The following is a 26781-nucleotide window of genomic DNA, read 5'->3' on the forward strand; positions in this document are numbered from 1 at the left end:
ATTTTATTTTTCAAACTAATTTGTTGAAATTAAAATATTGTCATTTTTTCTGGTTGTTGCAGTGCTGTGTAATCTGTTAGCATTTGTGGCCCTGTTGCTTTATTTAGAGGATGGAGAAAAAGGTAATCAGTGTTGAGTTTCTCTTTGGGATAAAACATTCTTCCATGGGAAGTATTTCAGCTTTTCTGAAGTTTAGTTGTCAGAATTTCTGGAAAGCCCTCTTATCTAGTGACCAGGCAAATCCTTGTGACTGGGCATGACTAGAGATGTATGATACAGATCAAAGACCTTATGCAATGTGGTCAGGCTGTTTCTCTGATCAACTGGAAAATCGCCCTGCAAAACAGATGACTCATAAACTTTCCTTGACTGCATAATGATATGTTGTGCTTAACACACATCTGTTAACAACGTCATTAATGCTTTAAGGTCTGGGGAGTTTCTAGAACACTGTTTAGGAAAGTCTGAACTGAGTATTGTCAGCATGAAAAATGCCTGAGAAGTCATCAGTTTGATATTTTGAAAATTATGAAAACGACATCGATTTTGAGTATGTGCATACAGATACTGTAAGCTACATTTGAATGTCCAGAACTCTTCTGTCTGGTCATTCTTCCAGCAACTTTCTAGACAGATAGATTTATATATGAAGGAAAGTTATTGCATGCTAGTTTTTGAGTAGAGCCTCTTTAGCCACTTCAGTTTTCACTATAATTGAGAATGGGTCCCCATACCACTAATGGAGTCATCTTTTTATGCACATGCACAGATTTTTTTTTTTTTTTTTTTTTTTTTTTTTTTTTTTTTTTTTTTTTGGTGCAGTTTAGAGTGCTCATGATGGAAAGTATTTGCTGGAACAGCTGTATCCTTTTATTGTTTTATAGTTGTTATATGTCAGTGAACAATGTATTTCCTTTTGAAAATGTGTCCCTCAGTAGAAAACAAAATGGCTGATTCTGTGCCTCAAACCTGATGAGGACCAAGGCAGAGAGGGCTGTTTACAGATCACTTTCATAACTAATCTGGCTTTCTCTGGGTTTTCTCTCTATGCAAAAACTGATTTTTCAGTATATGATCAGACACAGCCTAAGGTTTTGCTGTGATTATGGTGCCTACTTTTAGGAAAAATCATATAAAAATTCTGAGTCTCATCACAGCGTCATTATAAAAGTTAACTTCCGTGGAACAAACTGGGGGTTTTGTTTGAGCTGGACTGATGTATACTCCAGAATATAATGTCATTAACTTGAAAATTAAATGTTAAATTTTGTGAAGACACAGGGAAGACACAGAGAATTGTGAAGTATAATGTTGAGTTTCTCCAACTTCTTCTGTTTGTGCTTCTCACATGATCTTCAAACTTTTTTTTAAAAAGCGTTACAAAGATGACTTTGTAAGCACCTTGCCACAGTTGCTGCTTTGTTTGGGAACTTTTGTGAAAGGAGATCATTGTCTGGGGTACTTTATCAACATATGTGCCAAGGATGGTTTTTTATGCAAAACCAGTTCTAAGCATAAAAATGCAACATGTTTAATTGAAATCAAAGCCAATAGGACAGAGATATTTTACCCCATACTGAAACTATAGCTCCATATCCAGAGAGGAACACAACAGTGATCACATCTCCGTGTCCAGATGTGGGAGCAGCAGGCAATGCATCCCCAGAGCCTGTCATTCTCTGATTCTGATGAGGACCTGATCTGACTGTGCTGGAGCAAGATAACATCAGGAACTAGACACAGCCTCTAGAGTTTTAAAATCTACTCCAAGTATCTTCCTGAGCCATTTTAAACAGTATTAAGAAGAAATTCAGCAGGTTTAGCTGCTCTGAGTATCATTCAGGGCTCTGCAGATCCCTCTGGAGTCATCATGGAATATTTCACAGCTGTGCTAGTGGAGGACTTCCAAAATTATTTTAAAAGTACCTAATTACCTGAATTTTTGTTGGGGTTTGGTTTGGTTTGGTTGTTTGTTTTTTGTTTTTTGTTTTTTTTTTTTTTTTTAATCTATGATAATGCATCTGAGTAACCGGGCACTATGGGGAGACCAGCTATATAATGCAAGCAGCCTTTTAAAGCCTTTTCCTCATCCCTTCAGTGTTCGTGCCGGGCTGCGGAACACGCGAAGCGCTTCCCAGCGCCAAGGCCCAGGGCGAGGGGCAGGCGGGGGCAGAGCCCTCCAGCAGAGAGAGGCCCTGGCCCGGCACAGCCCCGGCAGCCGGTGCGGGACTCCCGTGGCCGGGGCTGTGGCGGGGACAGGCAGCGCCTCAGCCTGCGGGGAGTCTCCTCGGGGCGTGTGCGGCCTGTGCCTCGGCCCGAGCCCCCCCGCCGCCCGCGCCGCTGCTCCCCACACGCCTCATGGCAGCCGGGGAAGGAGTTGGTGAGGGCAGAGCCGGGCGCCAGGAGCTCCTGCACCGACAGCCCCTCGGAAGAGGACTGTCCCACGTCGTCCTTCTTGTTCTCACTTTAAAATGTACGTGAACCTTTCCAGTGGCGAGGGAACGATTGCTCAACAGCAGCAGTGGGCTCTGGCGGCTGAGTGTAACGGGGACCGGTAGGAAGGCCCTGCGCCCCCTGGCAGGCCATGGCCCCTCTATCTGATCATACAGCCAAATATCCACACTGACTCGATAAAGTAACGTAGTAGAGCTAAAACCAGAGTGCCAATCTTAATTTTAGTGCTACAGTTCAGCATGGTAAAAGTCCATGCTATTCTGTTCTCTGTCTGTTGTTTGGAAAGTAGTAATTTATATGTCATTTCATAGTCTAATTGCAGATAAAATTTGGGCACATGCGGAACAGGATGTTTTATAGGCCTCCCAGAGTAATTATGCAGCTCTTTTTTTGGCTTGGCTGTATGCCTGCATATGTTACAACAAATCTGCACAGTCCAGTTGTAGGAAAATCCTGCAGATCAGGACCCTGGGCATCTGCGAGCCCTCAGCTCCACAGCTCGCCTGGGGCAAGCAGGCAGTGTGCTTTTTCCCACCGAAATATGAGAGCCACGATCTTGATGAAAGAGCATCAAGATGGCCTACTGGGATTCTCAGTTGTCTCAGCAAATTGATTATTCTCACAGATTTTATAAGCTTTAATGAATGAGTAAATAGGATCACAAAGCTTAGGCTCAGACTTCCACTTTGTGATCAGTCTGGACACTGTAAAAAGTATTCCCACAAACCTTTGAAGGGCATATGCGCTCTTGTTTTCAGAAAGAGTCGTCTGCTTTTGGGCAGCCTTTCCTCCCTGATGTTGTAGCCCAGCGTGTTACACCGGTTCTTCTTACAGCTGAGGCACAGTCCTTTGTTGAAAGTGTTGATGTCGTTGCACCAGTAAGCTGTGCTTTGCTTGTCCTTGTGCAGCAGAGAGTCGATGAACAAATGAACTGACCTCTCATGGGCACATTTCACAGTTTGAGTGATGCCTGAAAAAATGCAACAACAAAATTTTACATGCCCTTGTTTCTTTTTATCATTTCAGCTGCAGAAAAGTGTCATAGCCAACTATAAACATTATATTGTTTCCCCCTACACACCCCTACCCTTTGCATCATGGTTTTGCCTCAGAAATCATACACTGTAGCAATTTTACTTTTAGGATCATTCAAAAATAGAATGGCTGAACTTCCATGATAATAAACGTAAGTAATTTTCTGCTTAAACTTCTCTAGCCTGACTGTATCACTTGATTTCAGTGTTCTGGTTGTTTTTGTCAACAGAAAATACAGCCTGAGTTGATGTGCAGTCTTTCAGATCATGCCACATTAAAGACAGCAGTCTCATTTGGAATTGCTGAATACTCTTGGATTTGGATGCTTAGGCAGCAATACCATATTTTTTCCCTGTTAGACTGACAGACTCTTATGTTGAATTTTTCTTGCAGTTACTGCTTGGAAAAAAGGAGCAAAAATTTTATTAAATGCAATAAAAATATTAAATAGGTCTGCCATTATGAGAAGTATCTTTTTATTCTTTAAGTGCTATCAAATTACAAAAATTATTTTGTACAAATAGGATGTATCACGACGGACTGCTTTATGTCTCTATTGATAAGCTTCGAGCTGATGCTTAGTTTCATATTTGTCATGATTTTATCTTCTAAGAAGTAAGGCCCAAATTTAGGGTCAAATACAATTGTATGAGGATAATTGAGAAATGCTTCTGCAATGCCATGTGCTGGGTGAGCAGGGCTCATTGGGGGTTTTCAGTCAACACTTCTGGTTGTCACTGCACATCAGGACCTTTTTCAGTATCTTGCATCAGTTTCTCTATAGGTTTATGTTTAGGTACATTGAAAATAAGCTTCTATAAATAAAAGCTAGCCTGGAACACTGGCACTCAGGTCCTAGAGAGAGCATCATCTGTGCCACCGAAGGACATGGAGTTGGGAAAAGGTGAGCTAAGGAGGTGAGTAGTACAGCCCTGTGTTTTATTTGATTTGAAATAATTAATGGCACACTAGACAAATCTGGCTTAATTAGAATAAATTTTCTCATCTCTCCTACTGCTGAAACAAATACCATTAAATTATTCAGAGGTGCTTGACAGCAGGATGCTCATGGCCTCATTTTCAGGAGTGCTAGGCAGCTCAATTCCTTGCTGGAGTCAGTAAAACCGATATGAGCTCAAGACATGTAAAAATCAGATAATTCATCTCTAAACAAGAAAATACCTTGCATGTAAGGGGTGATAATAATAATCCTTAGATACTGTTTAAGACCACCATTACGTAGTTTCCCAGACAGACTGAGTACAGCTGCCCCACTGCCTCCCACCATGTGCCATTGGTTCTTACCAGCAATCCCCAGTTGTGCAATGTGGTTGTACACGTGCAGGATGTGACAGCCGGGCTGGAAGGTGCCTCCGTTGGGGTAAAAGTCAAAATGAGCCACAGGCTGCTTGATGCCAACACTGAGGCCCATGTGCTGTTTAGTGAAGGTATGAATTGCATCCACAAAGTTTGCATCATCTGGAGATAAACGGTCTGTTGGTGACATTCCTTCAAACAAGGGACCAGCAGGGTCAAGGCCTGCAATAAAGCAAATAATCCCATTGTCATATAGTGCAGAAGGACTGTTCTACTGCTGTAAGTCTGTGATAAATGTCTGAAAACAGGCAGCACCTGGTACTTTACAAGGTCTTTCTCTGATGGAAGCAATAAGAACGCTTGTCCCACAGAGGGTACATGGTTACACCTAAAGCAAACACAGGCACTGTAACAAACACTAACTGGGACCTGCACAAGGACACAGGCCCAGAGCCAGACGTGTTTGTCAGAGACAAACTGTGCCTGCTGCCAGTGTCACTCGAGGGACCTTGATGTAATTTTGTTCTTTTGAACTCTAGAGGTTGTGTGTTTCAGAGGCCCTTCGGAAGTCACCAGTCCCACAGCAAGATTGACTTTTAGCTCACGTGTGGGATCTAAAACTTTATAAACCTCTAGTTATTGTTTAAAAGCCCTGTATGCCTGCTAAATTTTATTTATAATAATTCTTCAGCTTAAAAAATCTCCAGGGCAGATTATTGCAGTATTCAGAGAAATAACACTCCACTTAGGGAGTCTTGCTGATTTTTGTTTTATGAACTTTTTTGCATGGTGGTCTTCTTGGTTGGAAATTGATTTAGGAAGAGAACTTTGTGCTTAGTTTAAAGCTGCATTCAGCTTTGACGACAAGCTTCTAAATTTGATATTCTTCAGTTGGTATTGTGGAATAATATAGTTGCATAGATATAACCAGACAAGACTAGTAACACAGGCAGCAAGTAGGGAAGTCCCTCAAAGGCCCACATTTCTTTTTAGGTTCAATAACTTTTATCACTATCCATTTTTAGAACTTACTGTTACAAGTCTGAAAAGTTTTTGCTGAAGAATGCATATATCTGTTACAGAAAATAATGTGCTATAATTTTTTTTTTTTTTTGCTTATCCATTTTCAAGGTGTTATGTTCTCATAAGGTTTGAGTGAGCAGTGCTGGGGAACTGAAGTCCTTCAGTGCATACACTGGTGGAATATCATGACACATTTTGTAAAATCAGCTTCTTGGTGTGTAGGCACTGCCACAAGAACTGGTTGTGTAAGAGACTGTGGCATGTGACAATGAATCCAAGATCAGAATGGTGACTTCAAAGTACAGCCATGCGTATTCACCTCACTCCTAAGTCTGATTAAAGTAAAATGTTTTCTCTGATAAATTAAATGTAGCTGGTGTGGATCTTGTGTAAAATGCACTTCTGTTTTCATTTTGTTTTGGTTTTTTAAGCTGTCACTGTGTATTAGATATATATAGTGTATCAATAATATTATAAATGTATTTTCAGTACACTCATAATTAGTACAGTTACAAAGCATTACAGAAGGTTCAGAGTGTCACTAGTCAATCAAGTGTTAGGGTTAACTTTGTTTACTTTAAGCATCTACTAGGGGTACTCCAATGATACGCTTCTTGTAAAATGTAATCCAGAACTGTCATTTTTGCCACAGGAGAAGTATATGGGCACTATCCCACAACTGAAAGCTCAAGCACAGTCAGACAATTTCCTTAATATATTTTTTTAATTACTCGCTAATAATGAACAGTATTTTAATGACTTTGAGTCAAGACAGTGGCTAAAGATCCAAGGTTAGTGGCTAACATATAGCTTAAAGTTACTGGGAATGGATAAGAGATAAATTTAAGCAACCTGCAGCTTGAGTCTTTGGTTTATGATTTCTAGTCCCTATGCTTGTGTATTCTGTATGTCATAATTGGACTGAGGTAGGAAAGATCAAAGATAGAAATGCTATGAGACCTAATTTTCAAAAATATTTTAATTAAGTTTTCTAAATCTAATTTCTGAACCAATGAGAGGAAACTTCTAAACTGTGCTGAATATTGCTATTCAACAGCTAATTGCTGATATGACATTGATATGTCAAATATCTTCATAACTTGATTCAGTTGACTGTTACTTTTCTTAAAGGTATAAGTCTTTTACCTGTAATTCTTCCAATCTTTTTTGTACCATTGATAAAACTTCCAGCAAATCCTGAAACATGAGCTCCCAGGCTGTATCCAATTAGATGAGCATTGCTTCTGGAAAATTGAATGGATTCCTGGAAGATAGTGGAAACTTGATTTAGATGAAGAAATGTGAAAAGTAAACAGTGAAATATCTATTACATGCTAGGAATACTGTGAATTATAACACAAGAAATTTTTATGTTGATGGTGGTCAAATGAGGTGCATGAATCATTCAGTAAATTTCTATTGGTTCAGTGTTATTCCTTGCTTCTTTTTCATGCAGCAGGAAAATGCCACACATTTGGGCACTGCCGCTTATCTTCCATGCACAGGAAAACCGTCAACACAGTGGAATTTTTGCTGATGCTTGTTGTCAGTCATTTGATGCAGATGTTCACTGCCTTTTGTCAGCAGCATTTGGCTTTCCTATGATTATAAAATGGATATCTGTTCTTTAACTTCAGGGTAAAATAATCCCCTATGAAAGGTGTCCTGTTTTTTTTCCCTGAGATACCAGCACAAGCCAAACTAAAGGGATCAAAATATTGATCAGACATGTTAAATGATACAGCAATGATATTTCTTCTACAAAGATATGTGTCTGATTTGTAACAAACCTATTGAAGCAGAATTGCCCTTCTTTCTACCTAATCCATGCTATGTACGTCTTAAGCATTTCACCTGAGCTGCATGGCTCAAAGTTTATCTGACTTGTAAAGAAAAATGTGGCATATTTTGCTTGCAGGAAAGGCAAACCTCACTTTTAATTTCATTGTGGATGTTGCCTGTCCCAGTGGAGTGGCTGTGCAGTCTCAATACCAAACTCTTCTGAAGATGAGGTGAAACTTTGCAGACTTCTTTTGAGAGAGACAGCTCTTAGAAATCACAAGATCTGACCAATTTTCTTGTCAGGTGATGCTGAAATGGATGCTATTGAGGCTGTTACTGATCATGCCCTATTAATTCTTGGAATAAGAGCACTAATATTTACTTATTGTTTGTTCTTTATTAATATGTTGTGCCGGCACTGCAGGTTTTGTTACATCCATTAAGAATCTTTGAAATAATTATCTGCCTGTAAGCAGACAGAAGCATAGCAGAAAGATAGTTGTGGGAGTTGGAATGAAGGGGTTTTAACTGTTAAACTCTGGAGGGGTGCTTCTCAATATAAGGAACATTTACTGGTTGGAGACAATCAATGCTGTGACAATTTATGGTATATTTAAATTCTGGAACACAGCACAAGAATAACTACCAACAATACTAGGGCAAGGAGTAATTTATTCAAGCCTTGATTTGTTTGTTGACACTAGGAAATCACAGAATGTCTTTATTGTTGACAATGTGATATGTCCTCCTGAGAACTTATCAAAGTCCACCATTAGATTCATTCAATAATTAAACAGCTTCAAAAAATTACTTTAGGCTCCAGCAAGTTAAACAATATTTGACCAAGAGCTGAGGTTTCTTCTAATATCGCAATGAAAAATAGTGACTCTGACTTTCCTGCTTTCTCTTTTGTGCCTCTTCTCCCTAACTGGGTGTGGTATCTGACAGCTTCTCCTAGCCCTGTCATTCCTGCTTAGGCCTTTAATGGTATTTGCTACAAACCTTTCAGACTTGCAGTAAATTTCTCTTCCACCTTATGCCTCACCATATTTAAAGTAATGTATTCAGAAATTCATTGGTAGCTATAGAAGTATAATTTCATTTCAAATTTAGTAGCTTAATGTTAGAGATTGATACAATAAGAGTTGCTTAGAGTTCCTGGTTTGTGTGAGTGATTCTCATTCTACTGTTTGCTTTCTGCCTTTTCTTAAATTGTGCTGTGCAGTGATCCTCTGCAGACTTGGCTGCAGCCTTTTCAATCCAGCCATGGTTTCTGCTCCCCATGTAGCAGGAGTTTTGAGAAATAGTCACTGCATTAGCGTGGCTCTTTACTCACTGCTGCCTCCATGTCATCTGCTTTGTGAAGCATGTCTGTCCTCTTGAAAGGTCTCCCTTTACATTCTGGATCTGTAAGCCATTATTTTATCCTAATCTTTGGGAAACTGCAGCAAAAATCAGACACAGTGTCAGGATTGAATTCTGCATTAAAAATAGAAGTTGAGCACAGATAACAAAGTCATTTTCCTGTACTTATGTCTTGCAAATGATGATGTCTGCCTGTTTTTTACATATAGAACAGTGTCAGCTGCCTACACACATGCTAATGGAAAAGTCAAGTAGCAGGAAACTATCTCACCTCTAAAGATATATAAAAATATTTTCATAAACAAGACCCCTTGCTTTGATATCCTGCATGATGAAAGTTTTACGAAATCTTGAAAGAAAATATGAAAGTTTATGGAAGAAAAATGTGCACTTCATTAAAAAAATGTGAGTGATGGAAAAGAAAGCATTAGCAAGCACGGTGTTTCAGAAAGGTTGTGGGAATATAAGAATAAGTAAATACATCTTTTCCAGAGAAACATGCTGGTCTGGCAGTTCTCACCTCCAGCCACTCCAGGAACTGTGCTATCTCTTGTCCTGTGGTGCGTGTGTTCCGTACGGCAATGGGATAGTGCTGGTGAGCCAGTGTGAGCCAGTCTGCAATGATCACGTTCACTGGCTTATGATGAGACTTCAGAGCTGCTGCCATTTTCCAAATCCAGCTTTCTAATATCCCATCCACCTGTCATAGTTGGAAAAAAAAAAAACCCCAAACAATAAGAAAACCATTGTTATGGGAAAGCAGTCTCTGCCAAATATTTGTTGAGAAAAACATAAGGAAACAAAAGCACAATATGAACAGGGAGGGATTAATGCTGAGAACTAGATTTTAGGGGCCCCAGCCTGCTTCAGTGCTGAGAATCTTTAGGTTTTGGTGGACCAACAAAAATAAGAGTAATATAATAAGGGTATAATAGTGTATGTTTTGTAATAGGAACTCTTGTAAGTGAAAATGATGTCTCCAAATACTTTAACTCATCCAGAGATAACTGGTTAAAAAGTACTGGTTAAAAGACAGACAGAAATGCCCATCGTTTGAGGAGGGTGTAGGTTTTGAACAATTTTTTTTTTTTTTTTGTAAGGCTTGGCTTTTATTTACTAAGGGAGTTAAATGTATCTCTCTTATTTGTTAAGGGAGTATGTGCATCACAGAGGGTGTTCAAAGTTCCTCTGCATATTTGCAGATGTGCAAGGAAGATCCATTGTGCCATCTTACGTGATTCCATTGGTTCTATGAGAATGTAAGGATCTGTTAAAATTACTTTGTTTCTTATCCTGCCTTTTCTTTTGTTTCTTTTCCAACTAAGAAGCTGATGAAAAGTCACTCTTAGTATTGGCATGCTTTTGAGAAAGCTTTTTTTTATGGTGAATTGGTTTTTTACAGTTAAACTGGAAGCAGTTCAGTGATAATTGATGTTGATGGCTTTGCTTTAAACTGAAGGGGCTTGTGGAGAAGTTCTTTTTAAAGGTGTATCTGTGAGAAAGATGTGGGGATATTGTGGCCACTTTTCAAGAAGTCTGTAAATATCTGGCAGTGAACATATCAGAAAAATGAAACTGGTGTTCTGCTCTCCAGGGCATAGCACATTAATTCAACTACTTGTTCAAGCTCTGCTGGCTTTAAACCAGGGCTGAATTTAATCCTTGGCATGGGAGTCCCATGTGAAAAATTGACCATTCCTTCAGAATCTGTCGGGAATACCCACTTTGTATTTTTTCAAGCCATGATAGGTACCAGTGAAATCTATCATCTTTGTATCACAACCTTACTTCTGAAGTTGCTTCTGTAGCATGATGAGAAGGAAAGTATATCAAATCAGATGTAGTAAGAATTAAGAATAAAATGGGAGTTCATACCGACCAGCCATGGACTATCATCACCAGAGGAAGAGAGGCATTGAAACGGCATTTGTCAAGAGTCTCCAACTGATTAACAAAGATCTGGCAGCTGCTTTCAGTTCTATCTGTATAGAGTCGAAATCTGGTTTCTAAGTTTTGCTGATCTTTCTTTCTTGTAGTATGTTCACTCCATGATCCCAGTACCTCTGAAATGAAATCTGTGACAACAGTCATAATAGGAAGGAGTTGAAAACCTGAAGAAGTTACTAGTGCAACACAGTTTGTAAAACAGTAAATGAGCTTGGAATTCTTCCTGTGTATAATTGTTGCTTGTTCCAGCTGGGCCTAAGCTGTACATTTGGGGTCAAAAAAGTGATCTCTTCCAAAATCTGAGATAGTCTAGATGTGCCTCTGAGTCCCTCTATGTGAACAGTAACAGTTACACAGGAATAGTGATCTGATTGCTATGGGCCATTATAAATGCACAAGGATTGTAAGAGTACAGTACAGGTGTTATGACTTGACCATGGAGTGCATGCACAGACAGGAACATTCAGAGGCTCTTATCTCTGCAGAGCATTTCTGCTAATGTGCATTTGCTAGTAATTGCTGAGCAAGCATCATTATACTACAATAACCATTCTGTTGAGGGTTATAACTGCTTAGAGACCTAGGTGACTGCTTAAAACTATTAGACCACATAACACTTTTTTTTTTTTCCTCTGAAAAGGCAAGATGAAATGTTTTTATTTTAGTTGTAATAGTTTTGATTATTTTGTTTTTAGGTAAAGTAGCTTGGTGCATTTAGGACAGCATTTTCAGAAATGTCTGTTAAGTAAGAAAGTGGGGGCAGCGTGAACTGTGGTCTTACAACATCATAAACTTAGAAGGAAAAACATTAAATATTGCAGAAAAATAGAGTAAAATAAAGCAGAAGCTTACAAAAAGCACCTTGTGACATGCAAGCCTTTCTAGTGAGACTTCAGCATATTTATTTCGCTGAAAAAATGGGGATTAGTAGGAGAGAAGATGTGATGAACTAGGTAATAAAGAGGTTACTGTTTCTAGTATTGGAGAGGAAACATTTAGATTAGAGAGGTTTTACTGATGGAGTTCTTTTGGGACAGTTTTTTGGCTAATCTTGTTTTAATATTTCCATTAAAGAAGCAGCAGGAAAGGTACAAGACTGACAAAACATGAGAGGCCCTTGCTAATACTGTGAAGACCAAGCCATTAAACATTAAGAGCTAGATGACAGCTTGAAAATACAGCAAGAGAAACTGGTAGAAATTTCCTACTATGAAGTGCAGGGTCATATAATTGAAAGGAATTTCTCTGTAAATGGGACTCATAAATTGGAAGTGACACAAAGATAAAAAAACTTGACTGAAGTAATCAATAACAAAACTGACCTGGAGTCACTGCTACCATTTGACTGTGAGAAAGGAAAATATAATTCCAAGATGCATTAAGGTAGATGGTTTTGGTAGGAAGAGAGGATGTCAGTTGCAAGTAAAGGCAGTTGTTAACCAAATCCAGAACAGTGTGCATAGCTCTTGTTGCCAGGCACATCTGTGAGAAAGATGTGGGGAGATTGTGGGCATTTCTCAAGAAGTCTGTAAATATTTGGCAGTGAATATATCAGAGAAATTATACTGGTAGTTTCATTTCAAATGAAATTTGTGGTTCAGGTGTTACCAATTCCATCAATTCCAGCTGCTCACCAGCACCACTGAAATGGTCAGGAGGAGGCTTTTGTTTTAATTAGACCCAACAAGAAATGAAATATTACTGGAGGTGAAATCAAATATTTTATTCAATGAGAAGTTAAAATTATTTTTGTTGTAGCAGCACTGAAATTAGTTAAATTTCAGTTCTTATTTTTCTTGCATAAAAGTTCCTTTGTAAAACATTAATATCGGAAAGATTTTATTTTGTCTTCTAAGACAACACATTTCTTTTTTTTTGTTTTGTTTTGTTTTGTTAGTACATTGAAACTCTTATGTCTGTAGGTGTTTTTAGAAAATACGTAAAATCATAGGCTATTCATTTCTGTATTGTATCTGCAAATCTATCCTGTGGTTCTGTGATGTTGTATTGATGAGACTGTGGTAGTTTACAAGAACTTGTGATTCATTTACAGGGGAGTCTTTATCCTGCAAATGTGTGTTGTGACATGAACCTCTCGTGTTTGAATCTCTGCAGTAGTAGCATCTTGTGATGCACAATGCAAATAACCCCAGTGTGGAAGTGTTCTGGGTTTAGGTCAGACTGGGTTTTTGCCACGTCAGTTCTGTTACAGACATTATTCAAGGTTTCATTTCAGTGTAATGATAAGACATGATAAAACATCATATTTAATTTAAGTGTGTAGCAGTTCTGGCAAGAAGACTCCTAAACTGACCTGCACTGGATGTGCACTGTTTTCTGTTTGTTGCTAATTATTGTTCATTCCAGTGAACAGGCAATGTTATGTTTCACAGCTGGGAAACATTATTGAAGAAATCTATTCAGCCTTGTACAAGAGTTGGAATTTAAAAAGCTTCAAAGTTACAGAAGGTTTGGTTGATAAAATTCATAGCTTCAGTGTCTAACATTTTCCTTTCAGGACACTTTTAACTGCCATAGGACTAAGTCTGATCACTTCTCCCTACAATATCCACTTTAAAAAACTTCTGTTGGATTTTTTTTTTTCTCATGCAGAGGACTTAGTTTCTGAAATAAGTAATATCAGGAAAGGGTAAATCTACATAACTGAAAATTAGAAAGAGCTTTAATGATGTTGATATTCTTATTGTCTGGTTTATTCAGCCTTTGGTGAGTAGTCTCTACACAAAAATAAGCATTGTGTTCTATTTTTAGCACAAAAAGGAAAACAAACAAAAAAAAGTAGCTTGTGCCTGTTCCATTGTACACATCCTTTCTTTGTTTAATGCCTTGTTTTCATTTTCTTTTTGCTCTCTCAGTGTTTGTGCAATGCAAAGGCGCTTTGTCACTCTGTACTGTTTGTACATAGTACAGAAAACAAGTCTGATAAAAGCTGTTTTCTTTAGACACTGGCTGGAAAGTGCTGTGGTGCTTTAGTGGCTGAGTGTTTTGCTGGTAAATCTGGGAGAGGGGATTAAAAATACTTCTTGAACTTCTTCTTGGCTGTCAAAAGTTAGAAGTTCCTATAGGATCAGATGTGTTATTCACAAGGAACTGCTTCGATCTGTTAATTTGTGTAATGACTTGGAGAAGGAAATGGTGTCTGAAGAGCCTGGCTTCCACAACAGACTCTTGCTGAAAATGTCATGCCAGTGACTCAGTGACATGGCCGCAGGGAACTGGGAAGTTTCATAGGTCAGTTTGCAAAAACAACACAATTCAACTGCTAAAGATTTTTTCATGGTAATTACAGGTAAGCGTGCAGAGATCTCTCTGAGCCACCAGAGAGTTTTGCTTTGGAAAACTACCAAAGCGAGCGGGTTGCTGATTAATTTCCTTTTTCTCAGATCTTACTCTGACGTGAATTCTTTCAGCAAAGGCAATGCAGTGTGGCCACAGTGATCTATGTGTTTCCATAAATTACCTTCCCACAGAGCAGCGCAGTAATCCTGAGTGAGAAAGGCTATTGTCAATTCTTGACACCCTGAAGTAAGTTCAGCCCTTTACCTTTACTTTGTGTTAACAATATTTCTGTGACGTGCACTACAGGCTGAAGGCTGGGTTTGTAAACATCACTTCATTGCAACATAGATTCTTGTAAAATGTTTTTGAGTTAGTTTTGGGCAGACAAAGCAGAGCATTTTTACATTTGACCTCAGATAATCGTGTTTTCTTATTGAAAAGTAATGTGAAGAGAGATTCCCAGTTGAACAAAACAAGCAGGTTAATCCAGCAGACTGACTTGGATTGAATCACCCCAAAAGATAACAAGGTGTTCCTAAATATAGAATTTTGGAGATGCTTCTGAAATTTCCAGATGTGATAGCACCTAAACTTGTTAATGAAAACTTGTGATAGCTTTGAACTTGTTAATGAAAACTCTACCAGAAACTAGACAAAGGTCTAGATGCTGCCCAGGGTTTGAAACTATAAATATCCTATGCTTTTCTGGGGGAGAGATCCACAATCAAAATATATTTATGTATCGTGTCTGATCAGCTATAAAAATACAGCTGCAAAATATCTACTTCATAGCAGAAAAATTGCCTAAACATATAAAGTAATGAGGATGAAGTATAGCAGAACTATCTAATGTCAAGAGCAAAATTCCAGTATTTGCTAAGTCATACACTTTAAATTCATCTTACAGTACAGCATAAAAATTTTGAGTAAAATTGGCATTTCCAAGTAAGGAAAGTAGCTTTTCCGCTTAAGAAAAATAATGTTTAGCATCCTTCTTCCTGTCATGGAACTTGGGTTGAAGAGGATATTTCAGTGGCTCTCACCTAATCCCTAGACAATTGAAAAATTAATTAAAACAGAAGTTGAAATTTGGGCTTTTGGTGTGTTAAGGATACATAAAAATCACACAAGTCAGCATGTGAACACACACTGCTATTTCCAGGTCCTGGCTCCCTGTGACCCCAGCAGCAGCTTCCCTTCATGGTCATAAGTGGATTTGTCTGAGCCCTGATAAACTTTCTGCATCTTTTGGGTGGCTTTTCCTGCTTACAGGGAAATGTTTCCAAGAGTACTTATGTATTGTAATCATATTTTAGTGTCACCAGTATCCAGCATATTTCAGAAACAAGTGACGCAACAATTCCGTAGAACCAGAGAATTCTGTTGTGAAATTGAGCAAAGGCAGTGATGTGTTAATAATTTTTGTTTGTGCCATGAAAAGTGGAGTATATTACAAATCTCCTCATTTCCAATAGCAAGATTTTTTTGTATCACTTAAAAGAAGACCTAATGTCTTGTCAGTATTCAAGTCTCTCAATTTGACAAATACTTGTAGAGCTTTTCTCTTTAGTTGATTTTTATTGTTCCTGTCACTTCAAGGTTTTTTGATGTCATAAGCATTTGGATGTCATTGGTTGCTAATTCCATCTCCTGTAGTTCTTAGGGGAGAACTCTATAACATGTAATTTTCTTTTTGGGGTGGGGTGGGGAGAGGGGATCCTAGGCCTTTTTTAGGATTGCTCCTCAGTCCCAGTCAAAACTAAGGTTGTTGTGCTTAAATTTTTTCATATCCTCATATAATTCCTTTGTGTTTTCATTCTCCTTAACTTGCTCACCTTGCCAAATGAAAAGTAGGCATCATTTAGTAAAGAATGAATGGGAAAAAATGAGAAAGCAAGAAAAAATTTTTGACAATTGAATTAAACATTAGCAGGTCTGTTTAGGAAAAAGATGTTTTGAAAAAAGCTTCCCTTTCTCTTCAAGTTTAAATGAATTATGAGATTAGATATGAATAGGTATTAGATGAGTAATTAGATTCTCTGTCTGAAAAGTATTCTGAGCTGTCATTTCTTGCTCCTCTTGTCCTATGCATGTATGCAGGCATGCCAAAGGTGAGTTAAACTCACCATGAGTGTAGTTTGTACCCAAACAGCCACAGAGGGAGAGTAGACATGATTACCTAACTGTTGTTAGCCCTCTGGTAACACACTTTTAACCCTCTGTTGGGAAATCCAAGAGGAGAGCACATAAAATTGCACCTTTCATACTGAATGTCTTCTCTGTGTGTGTCCTGGCTTCCAAACCATCCAGGCAGTGCTACTGGGAGGTGGCATTAGTGAATCTTGACACTGGAGAAGGATGTGTCTGGAAAGAGGCCAGTCCAAAATCCACTGGAGCTGGTACTGAGGTTTTGTTAGTGAGGTAATGGCACCTTCAGGGGAGGTGTGTGAGATGCTGGTCAGAAATCAGCTCTGTGCTTATCTGGGATGATTCTGGCTAGCTGTGATTCTTTACCATGACAGCGCAGAGGATACCTTCTTGTTTTCTTTGAAAATCAGACCCATCCAATGTCTACCAGAAGCCAGATTTCAAATTCTTTACTAAAAGATGATTAACACTGGCAAGTCTCTATTTTCTGGTGTCTAAATACTGCTGATCTTTCACAAAGTCTTTATTATCAGGCACTTCTCTCATGTTTTGCAGCATAGTGGTCTGAGAAAATCTGTAAAATCTCATCCCACTATTGAACAAAGGAAGGGTTGTTCTGTTCTGCTCTTCCTGGAACTCCCAGGTCTGTGTTCTATATTTAACTGGACTGTTTGCAGGAGGGGTGGGGAATGTGGAAATTTGTCTGTAGATGTGAATATCAGCTACCTTGTTAGAACTGTCAGCAGAGATCCATACCCCTATCACTTTCTGGTTACTTTTATTCAGAATTAATTTCTGGTTGCATGGAATTGGAGAAAGAGAATTTGATGTTTTGTTCAGTAATAGCAGAATCATATTTTTAAAAAAGTTGTTAAAATGTTAATAAGTAGTAGACCTAGATGATATTTCTCCCTCTATTTAAAAAATTAGGATGCTTCCTAAAGGAAAAGTAATTTGAAAAAAAATACCCAGTATTGTGTTCATAGCATATACAAGAACTGCAAAATATATTCAGAGTATTCAGTACACATCATTGTTTGGTACAATTGGTTTGCTTGATGGTCTAAGACATAAAGGAGTGCAGCCTACTTTCAGAAGTTGTTTATATCAAAGAATTTGATAAAAGAACCTTGTCAGTTAATATTGAATTTTCTACTTATGTAGCTTGTGTTGCTGTTTATTTGAAATTGCCTCTCCTGGATGCATTTGGTCAGGTGGTAGAGGCAGGAACTGTTTCAGTTTCTCAGTGCCTTAAGTTGGGGTTATTTGGGAATCTGGACAATAAAATGAGAACATCAAACAAAAGTCTTGCTAGAAAACCTTGAAAAATATGGCAAACCAGATCAAATAGCATGGTTTGGTTTCCACTTGCTGTTGTGTGTCTCAACTATTTAGAGATATATCTCAAGTCACTTATGATTCAAATAATCCATTTCTATTTAATGCCTTCAAAAGAGGGAGAAATAAAATGCAGTGTAACATGTCCTTTAAGAGAAAAAAACAGCAGGTTTTCCTTTTGCTTTCCTCTGATTTATCTATTTATTATTTATATATATTAGAGCATTAGAATATGTATTTTTCCCTCTTCTTCCTGAATTTGTTTTTCTGTCATTGGTTTTGAACACTGGGTTGTTTCAAAATTCTCTAAAGTGCTGCCTCTTTTTGATTCCTGTGCCATACCATTTTACTCTTTCTCTTCCATGCAAAACCCCACTTGCTATGTGAAATTCCAAAACTTATTTTTCACATCTCCTTTATTTAGAATCAGGTATTGAAGTGAAGATTAGAACAGAAGGCAAAGAAATAACACCCACCCTCCAAACTGTTAACTGTGCTTTTGTCTTTATATATCAGGTGAAAACTTCATGGAAGAATGCTGTTCTCAAAACTATTTTATTGTCTGATTAAATTAGATCAATACATTTTCCTCTTTCCTATCCTTCATTGTGACATAATTTGTAAATATAATTTAAATCTCCACTAAAAACATGAGTGTAAATACAATAATCAATAAACTTTTGAGATTAATGTTGCAAGGAACAGGGAAAGCAGCAGTGCCCCTTGAGAGCTCAGGTCTGTCCCAGCAAGAAAATGCATCCAAATGTCTCTTCTCTCTTGAAAAGTGTACAGGAGGAGGCACCAGCCACACAATTCACATGGTTTGTGTGATGACAGACACACTGTCCTCTTAATTGTCTTATCCAAAGCCAAATACTTCTAAATATGAGCCCTTAAGTGTTATTTGTATAACACGGAATTCCTAAATTGAAGTTAGTGCACCAATGCTTTAATCTGACCTAATCTGAATTTTAACAAAAATCCTGGATGATGAAATAATTCTCCTTGAGACATGTAGTTAATGTGTGGAATTAACTCATTGGGTGTGATGTGGGAATGAAGCATTTTTATAAAGCTGCTTGGAAACTGGAAGTGCCTAAGAGAAATTCAGTGTTGATGCTGCACATCAACAGCTGTGCTTTGTCAGGAGATCTGGGAGCTGGGAATGGTTGTTGACCTGGGGGAAGTGCTGTGTGTATAAACTCTCCCTGCTGAGTGTGCACCTACTTTTGGCAGCCACTCTTGAGGGTTGAACTGGGAGGGCCTGGGTTTCATCACATCAGCTACTCTTACGTTTGATGTAGAACTCTACCTGGCATTAATTTTGACTTACATTTTGGCTGTTTCTTAAACAACTTGTGAAAAATAACAGCTTTTGGAAAATGTATCCATTGTAACCTTTTAATTCCTTTTCACATCCAGATTATCTGTGTTAATATTTGCTATTCAGAATTAGTAATTATCTGGAAATAGTTGTTCATTTCAAGTAACTAAAAAATAATGCTGAAATCAGAATTGACCAGCAGCATATTTAGGCTAATTTATGTTGAAATCTTTGAAGTTTTAATTTGCAATTTTATTGCTGTTAAATTTTTGGCTTTTTATCTAGTTTGAGCAGGAAAATGTTCTTGGGATATGAAAATATTATCCTGCTCAGCTCTTAAAAAGTCGAGTCAACTTTTACCCTTGAAGAGATGGACAAGAGGTAAACAGGAAATCTAGATCAAAGAATTCAAAACTCTGTGTGTATTTGCTTATAACATCATCATCTATGACATGGTTTTCCTCAGGTTTCTTTCCATGGGACCAGGAGAACACCTCTGTTCCTTATGTGCATATCCCTTGGAACCATTTCCCATGTGCTGATACTCTCACGACAGGTGTAAATTTTGATTTTAAAAAATAGACTGTCTTGCAATAGGTAAGACAGTTTTTGAGTTGTATTTTAGGGTAGCTATCCTGGAAGTGGGAGTTCATTTTCTTCCTATGGCCTTACTTTTTGTGTTGTGATCTTGCAGTGAAATCACTTTCCTGGTGCCAACTTGCTATGTCAGAAATTCAGCATGACTTCTGGATCACAGCATTCCATTTTATGAGGAGAAGTTAAATATATGCACCAAGAATGTGTGTTTAAAGTTCAGAAAAACACAAAACCAGAAGAATGAGAAGAGAGAAACATCAGCATCTTTAGAATATTAACACAGGAAGGCATTGCTGAGTAAAACTCACTTGCTGGGCCATGGGACAACCCTCCAGGGCAGACTGCTGAATAATAGATTTATTCCCTGGAAGGCAGAGCTGAGCTGAGGGGGGTGGGTGTACAATAGTCACATGTACAACCAGCCTTTTCTGCACAAAGTTAGTGAATTGAGGGTTTATTTACTTATTGTTTGGTTTTTGTTTATGAATTTTTGGTAGTGGCTATTCCACCAAACTCTCCTTGTGAATATTTATGCTTGGCAGCCTTCTGGTACTCAGAGAGACAAATGACTGTCTCAGTTTGTAGAAAGGCAGTGGGGAAAATGAGAGGTCAGTAGGGCCCGGAAGATAATTGAGTATTGCAGTGGAAAGGAGGTAGGAAAAAAGGGAAAGTGGATACTCAAGCCTTGTTAAGTGGGGGAATCTGCCTGGGTTGAGTATAATGAAATCTCAGGCTACCAAAGTGGCCTTTGTTCCATTCAGGGAATAAGACTAAGCATCCAGAAATCTCAGTCTGAGTGGAGACTTGGCATCTAGTCCCTTAAAATTTTTCTACTTCCAAGAAACCTGTGTCTTAGAGGAAATATTGGGAGAATTTTAAAGGATATGTTCTATTTTGCTTTAATCTCCCTCTCCTCCCATTCTTGTCTCCTTTTCTTTTGCCTCTCCAGTAAGTTCCTGGTTTTTTCCATTATGTCCTTTGATTGTTTTAATAATAATTTTTTTAAATAATAGAAATGTTTTGTTTTGCTGTTTCTGTCTAAAAGCCTTAGTTAAACCAAAATAACTGAGGGGAAATCCTGTTTTTGCAGCAGATAAAAACTTTTTGCTTTGACAAGCACTAGGTGTGTTCATCTAAGCAAGAGTTTGATGGTTTCACTGATACGGTATTAAAAGGCTTTGATCATTTTAAGTGTATCCTGAATTTCTCCAAACTGATATTTTACAGTAGGTGCCTGTAGATATTTCTTCTAAAGCCTCTGCAGTGCACACTGTTTACAAAAGTTATTTCCATTCAATTCTGTCTAGAACTTAGACTTTTTATCAAATACTGAATGAATTTGTTCTCAAATTAAACTGTTTAAGAGGAAGAATTTGCTGGGGACGTATTTTAAGTATGTTCTGTGTACAGAACTAGTCTTAGAACTTTTATTAATGCTGTCATTCAATTTTTGTTACAATTTTCCTTGTATAGATGAGGCCAGAATACAACAATTGCCATCACTTGAGCCATAGTTTACAAGGAACTTCTCAAATACATTTGTTTAGTGCTCCAGTAGAGTTCTCTCTTCTAGTAAAAGGGGCCTCACAATGATGTCCTACAAAGATTTGTCTCTGTAATTGGGGTGAGCCATTATTAAAATGGGCAAAGATGTTGCTGAGCTCTGCACGCCTTTCCTGGAGTCCCGTGAAAACTAGTACAGAAGATACCATTTTGTGGAATATTTGTGGAATACTTCATACTATCTGCATAGTACAATGCAAAGTGCTACTGAAAATATTAACAATACAGAAAACTTTTAATAGAAGTTTTATCCCTTTTACCCATAACGCCAGACACCTTTGTACATTGTGATTCCAGTCATAGGGAAAATATGTATAAAATGATAAAAACTGCTTTTTAAAAGTCATGATGCTAAGGTCCAGTGAGTTAGATTGCTAGACATGTGATTTGTGTCTCACTCAAAGCCTTAAATCTCAATTTCAAGCGAAATAAAGCTGCCTTTTGGCAGCACTGCAAGGGCACGCTGTGCTGCAATTTTAACCTATTACTGCAGTGACAGGGAGAATTCAGTTTCTGGGCCTCTGGCAATATTTGAGGTTTGCACGCAGAACTCCAAATTTGAGAAGGGCACAGAAAAAAAATACTTGTTTCATTTTGTTTCCTGGTAACTTCAAAATTTGTAGGTTTTTAAGGTGTTCTGGGACCAAAACTCTGGAAACCAGTAGAACTAAATATGTATTAGAGAGCAGCAAAGTAGTGCTATGTAATAGTATGATGCTGTGTTAATTTGTAAGATAATTATATAAATTACATAGCTATAATGGACAATTATGAACAGTTGTATAAAGTGCATACACACGTAGAAAGTGTATATTTTAAAATATATATACACAGTTGTTAAATGCTGTTTATAAATACTACAATGTTTACATGTACTTGATAAAGCACATGACATTTTCCTCATTATTACAGCATTTAATGTGAATGAAACATTACGTTGGGCATTTGTCTTAGAAGATTCAAGTGTTTAATATTCAGAGACCATATATATAAAACATCCAATTTCTAAATCTTTGCTGTGCATTCATGCATTGCTGAGCACTTTTCCCAGGCCCAGAGCATGGTTCTTAATGCAGATGAAGGACATGTGAGCCAAACAGCTGCAAGAGGTTGGATAACCTTCAAAATGCTTCAAGGCATAAGCCAACCACTAATTTTCAAGATATATTTAATTTTTTTTTTCTAGACCATTCAGTATTGATATATCTCTGACCAGATTTTTAGGGTGTCTCTGGTTAGATCTGCTATTTCAGTTCCTGTAGTCCTAGGTATTTGAGTTTTGCAACAATATGTCACATTGAAAGAAAATTTTTAATATTCATTTTCAGTTGGATTATTTTTTATTTGTATGGGCATTTTAGCAGTTGTATGGGTTGTATGGGTTTTTTAGCAGTTGTAGACTGACATGAACCAAACTGGGAAGATTTAAGTTGGTCTCCACATTTTGAAATTGATGAACAAAATCACGATGTTCCAAAGTGAACAACAGGAGGTTTGTTAATGTATTTGATTTTTAGGATATCTGAAAGTACACATAACTAAACCTATTGTGCTAAACCTATTGCCAAACAATTGGGAAAATCAGTGTATGATCTGCAAGTATTATTTGGAAATTTGGAATTCCTGTTCCAAAAAGTGTCTCCCAGTAATTTGCACTAAGCAGGAGTGGACAGCAGAATGAGTGAAAGCCAGGAACAGACAAAGTGTTCTGCAGGGGTAGAACAACCCAGGGGTGCTTCTATTAATGCTGGTTTTAGTCTGTGAACAGGAAATGTCAGTCTCCCAGTCAGTCAAACCTTTTTTGTGAACAACATATTCCTGATGCTAAATACTATAGTTCAAGCAAAAATACATATTCTCCCCCCATTTGATTTGTTTTCCTACTTGGGTTGAGGTTTTATTTTATAACTAGTTTCCATACTTTCTTATTTCATCAGCTGCCCTTGCTCATTCTCTTTAGGCTTTCCACCTTCACAAGTTTATGAATATCAGAAGAGAAATCATTCCCTGGAGTTTCTTTGATCTCTGCTTGTGATGTCTGGTTGATGAGAAATTTATCATAAACTAACTGAACTATGAATGAGTTGTTGAAACTTTTCACACATTAGATTTGCTGGTGGATGTTTAATGAAGCAGCCTCCTCTGTCATCAGGAGCTATTCAACAGAATCCAGCAGGGCAGCACCATGAAAGTGCGCTGAGGCCAAGTTTGCTTTGTATTGCAAAGCAAAATGGATCTGCTTTAGTGGAAAAAAATCAAAAAGCATGGGCAATGTTAAATTTTACTATAAGCTTGTGGTGGTTTAAAGTTTGAAGTATTAAACCTTTCCAAAAGGAGGGTCTGTTTTGCTAAATGAGGCCTCATCTTCTAGGAGTAGGGATTTTGATTGTGATATTTGCTGGGATTAAAACAGAAGAATCCTCTATAAACTTAAAGATGAGGATGGAATCATTAAACAATGGATATATTAAATCTGAAAGTCTGGAAAACACAAGCAAAGTCAAGAATTCAGTTGCCAGGTGCTGCAAGGGAAGATGCTCAGAATTGATCTTTCAAGAGTAACAAAAAGCCTGCAAATTTCTCTCTGAAGAGATTATTTTAAAATACTGTGAGCAATGTGAAGAAGAAATGGATGTGTTTATGCTACCTTGTTCTTCCTAAATGTTAATTTTTAGATTGAGCCTATCTATATTCTACTTGTGTTTTAAGATACTCATTTAACAAGACTTTCTGGACTAATATAAATAATCCATGTAATGTACATATTAGTACAGCAGAGTAATTCCTCTAAATCCAATAACTGAGAATTGTTACTAGCATTCTAGTTGTAGCTAGAGGCCTGTTCAGGATAGGAGCCCCATTGGGCAAATACTACCAACCATCCAAGATTAGGGAATCAGTTTTTGTTCCCCTGGGAATCAAAATGAGTTAGCAAAATTTTTTATGAATCGGAATTGTGTCATTTTAATGTCCTTAAAATTCGCTTCTGGGGTCTTTAGGTATGTGTTCCTCTAAATCAAGTTTATATTCTTAACTCTTGAAGTTTATCATCTTATATCTTTAAGATAACCTTATGTGTTTGGCTGACATATTGGGGCTAATTTAAAATGAGGATATGAGACTGGATGTTGCAGACCCCAGTGGGAGCAGGCACACAGGACTGAGAGCGGAGGCATTCACAGTGAGCCTCTGCTGTTCCTCAGGGTGCTGTGGGCACTGCAGCATTCCAGGGGCTGAGGATCCCTGCTGAACTTCGCTGTGCAGGGATGCTGTGCTGCCTCTTGTAGGGTGCTGTGACACCAAGCCTTGCCAGGCCCTGCACTGTCACACTTTCCTCTGTAGGCACATGAGACTCATGAAGATTTTGCTGGTGAGGGAGGAACCCCAGCTCCCAAGGCAGGGCAGGCCCTCCATGGAGTTGTACATCCATGGAGGTGATAATGAGAAATTCAGAGGACCCAATTCCCCATACCTGAGCAGTTCAGCCATGCACTCATTTGACTCAGTCCACTCAGCCAACATGTGAAAATGAATTTTTCTTTCTGTTGGGTTAGTTTGCTGTTGGTTAGCAAGCTAAAAAGACTTCTGCAGAAACTGCATAAGTCAGCATAAGGAATAAGAAAAGAGATCACAGAAGTGATCAAGCAAATTCTTGCAAAACCTCGAAATGTGAAAATCAAATGGAAGCAGGGTGCATCTAAAGACTAAAGCAAAAGCTTTGTCACCCAAAAGCAGTGATTGTAGAAAAATTTACATTTTAATTTACTCAAGATTGTTCTGTAAAAAATATCACAGCCCACTTAAACCTTTTCTTATTTTTCTATTAGCATAAGAAAAGGTATCTTTGAAAGTACCTGGAAAGCTGGTTTTATAATCCCTGTATTCATTTGCCTAGCACAGAGTATGTAGCTTCAGAAGTTAAAAATTCTCCAAATAGTTACAGACCAATTGTATTTGGACAACAGTGTGAAACCTCTATGAATTGTCTGAGAAAACCTAATGAGACATTCCTCTGTAGTGCTTGAGAGCACAGCACAGCCAAAAAGCCTCATGAATGCAGTGTGGGAGAAAGGAGCAGTTTGTTATCAGTCCAGCAATGGCCATCTCACATGCACCAGCCCAGAAGAGTGATCAGTGGCTCCGCTGAACAGCCAGATAGCCAGTTTTGCTGCTTGGTGAACAGCTGCCCTTGCTGAACGCAGCAAACCTACAAAAAGCACCAGCACCATGTCAGAGTGGCAGATTTTTTCCAGCCCTTCTCTGGAAAGTATGGATGTGACACGTAAGGGTGTCAAGTAGCTGCATTAGGGCCCACACTAGGAAGGGACAAGGCTGAACTGGGAGCTTGTGCCTGTAATTCTGTGGGCAGAGACGCTCCACAGGGTGCAGCAGCAGCTGGGTGCCACTGCAGATCAAAGTATTGGAACTCTGGCTCTCTGGGAATGGGGAGAGACAGCAGTAGCTGGAGAGCCAGAAACCCGAGTGCACAAATATGGAGATGACCTTTCTGCATTGTTCTCTTAGCTACTCGAGTTTGTCAAAAGCTGCTTTACCATATTGTGCATAGGTGGTGCACATAACACCAGAGCTCATGCTTCTGACTTTGGTTGGCATGTTTTATCTAGAATCTGTCATATTTTGTAATGCAAAGAAAGTGGAACTGCTATTCATATGCAAAGAATCAAAGTCACAAAATGGGAGGGAGTCTTGTGTAAAACAATAGTTAAAGGTTCTTCCAGAAGGCTTCTTTTTTCACTATATATAAATTCACTTTTCAGTTTAAAAACGTATTTTTTTCCTCTTCTTTAAAAAAACTTTTGTAACAATAGAAACAAAACTATTTGGATGCAGACTTTCCTTTGTATGTAAGAACTTAAATGTGCTTTAGAGTGTATTTAGATTATAGCACTGGCATCCTTGTCTGCATCCATCTGTATCAGCAAAGAGGTTACCACCTCCAGCTTTTTGTCACCTCCCACCTGCCAGAAATTACCACCCTTGCTGTTCTGTTGTCAGTGCTCCAATGTTGCCCATTTGCTGCAAGGAAAATGGGCTAGGTTACCTCACATCACCTGTTTTAACTGTTTAAACTGGTCTAATTTATATAGCTTGAAGAAATTTGGGCATGTTTATGTGAACTGATCTCCTACAGGAGTTGGATAAAAGTGGTAGCTGGAAATGATAAAAGTGGATGGAGTGCTACCAGCAGTAATCCTTGACTGACTAAGGACGTTTATTCATGGCCTGAGACACATACGTGCAATCAGTTGTTAACTTCTGGAAAACTGCCTTACTGATAGTTATTCTTCATTCTTACACTTTCAAATGGAGATCAGGTATATTGGTGTGTGTGTGATGCTCACTCAGTTTTACTGTGGACATTAGAATCTTTTCACTATAGTATAAATATACAGAAATTAGCTATAAATAGAGAGAACCCATGCATTTTATTGTCATCTTCTAGCAAGCAGTAATATCAATTTATCAATTTTTTGTGCCCATTTTTATTAAAACAACAGAAAGCTCTCTAATTATCCCAAGGCTTTCTTTCATCTCTAAGCCATTATTTCTTTCATGTCTAGTGACCA

General features: G+C 38.2%; 2 protein-coding genes across 4 annotated transcripts in view; one reads left to right on the forward strand and one right to left on the reverse strand.

The window, feature by feature from the left end:
* LIPC (lipase C, hepatic type) overlaps window positions 1-26781 on the reverse strand; it is a 71776-nt gene that overhangs the window by 4442 nt on the left and 40553 nt on the right. For all 3 annotated transcript variants that reach the window (XM_053955255.1, XM_053955258.1, XM_053955256.1), the window contains exons 3-7: window positions 10852-11051; window positions 9497-9676; window positions 6976-7093; window positions 4795-5028; window positions 3182-3424 (exon numbers count right to left, since the gene is read on the reverse strand). In XM_053955255.1, the coding sequence (XP_053811230.1) occupies window positions 3182-3424; window positions 4795-5028; window positions 6976-7093; window positions 9497-9676; window positions 10852-11051 (975 nt within the window). The remainder of the gene's footprint in view (window positions 1-3181; window positions 3425-4794; window positions 5029-6975; window positions 7094-9496; window positions 9677-10851; window positions 11052-26781) is intronic.
* ALDH1A2 (aldehyde dehydrogenase 1 family member A2) overlaps window positions 2086-26781 on the forward strand; it is a 186125-nt gene continuing 161429 nt past the window's right edge. Inside the window, exon 1 of the mRNA XM_053955249.1 lies at window positions 2086-2473. The gene's annotated coding sequence lies outside the window, so the exon portion shown is untranslated. The remainder of the gene's footprint in view (window positions 2474-26781) is intronic.

Source organism: Vidua chalybeata, chromosome 13 (assembly GCF_026979565.1).
Source record: "Vidua chalybeata isolate OUT-0048 chromosome 13, bVidCha1 merged haplotype, whole genome shotgun sequence".
NCBI lineage: Eukaryota > Metazoa > Chordata > Aves > Passeriformes > Viduidae > Vidua > Vidua chalybeata.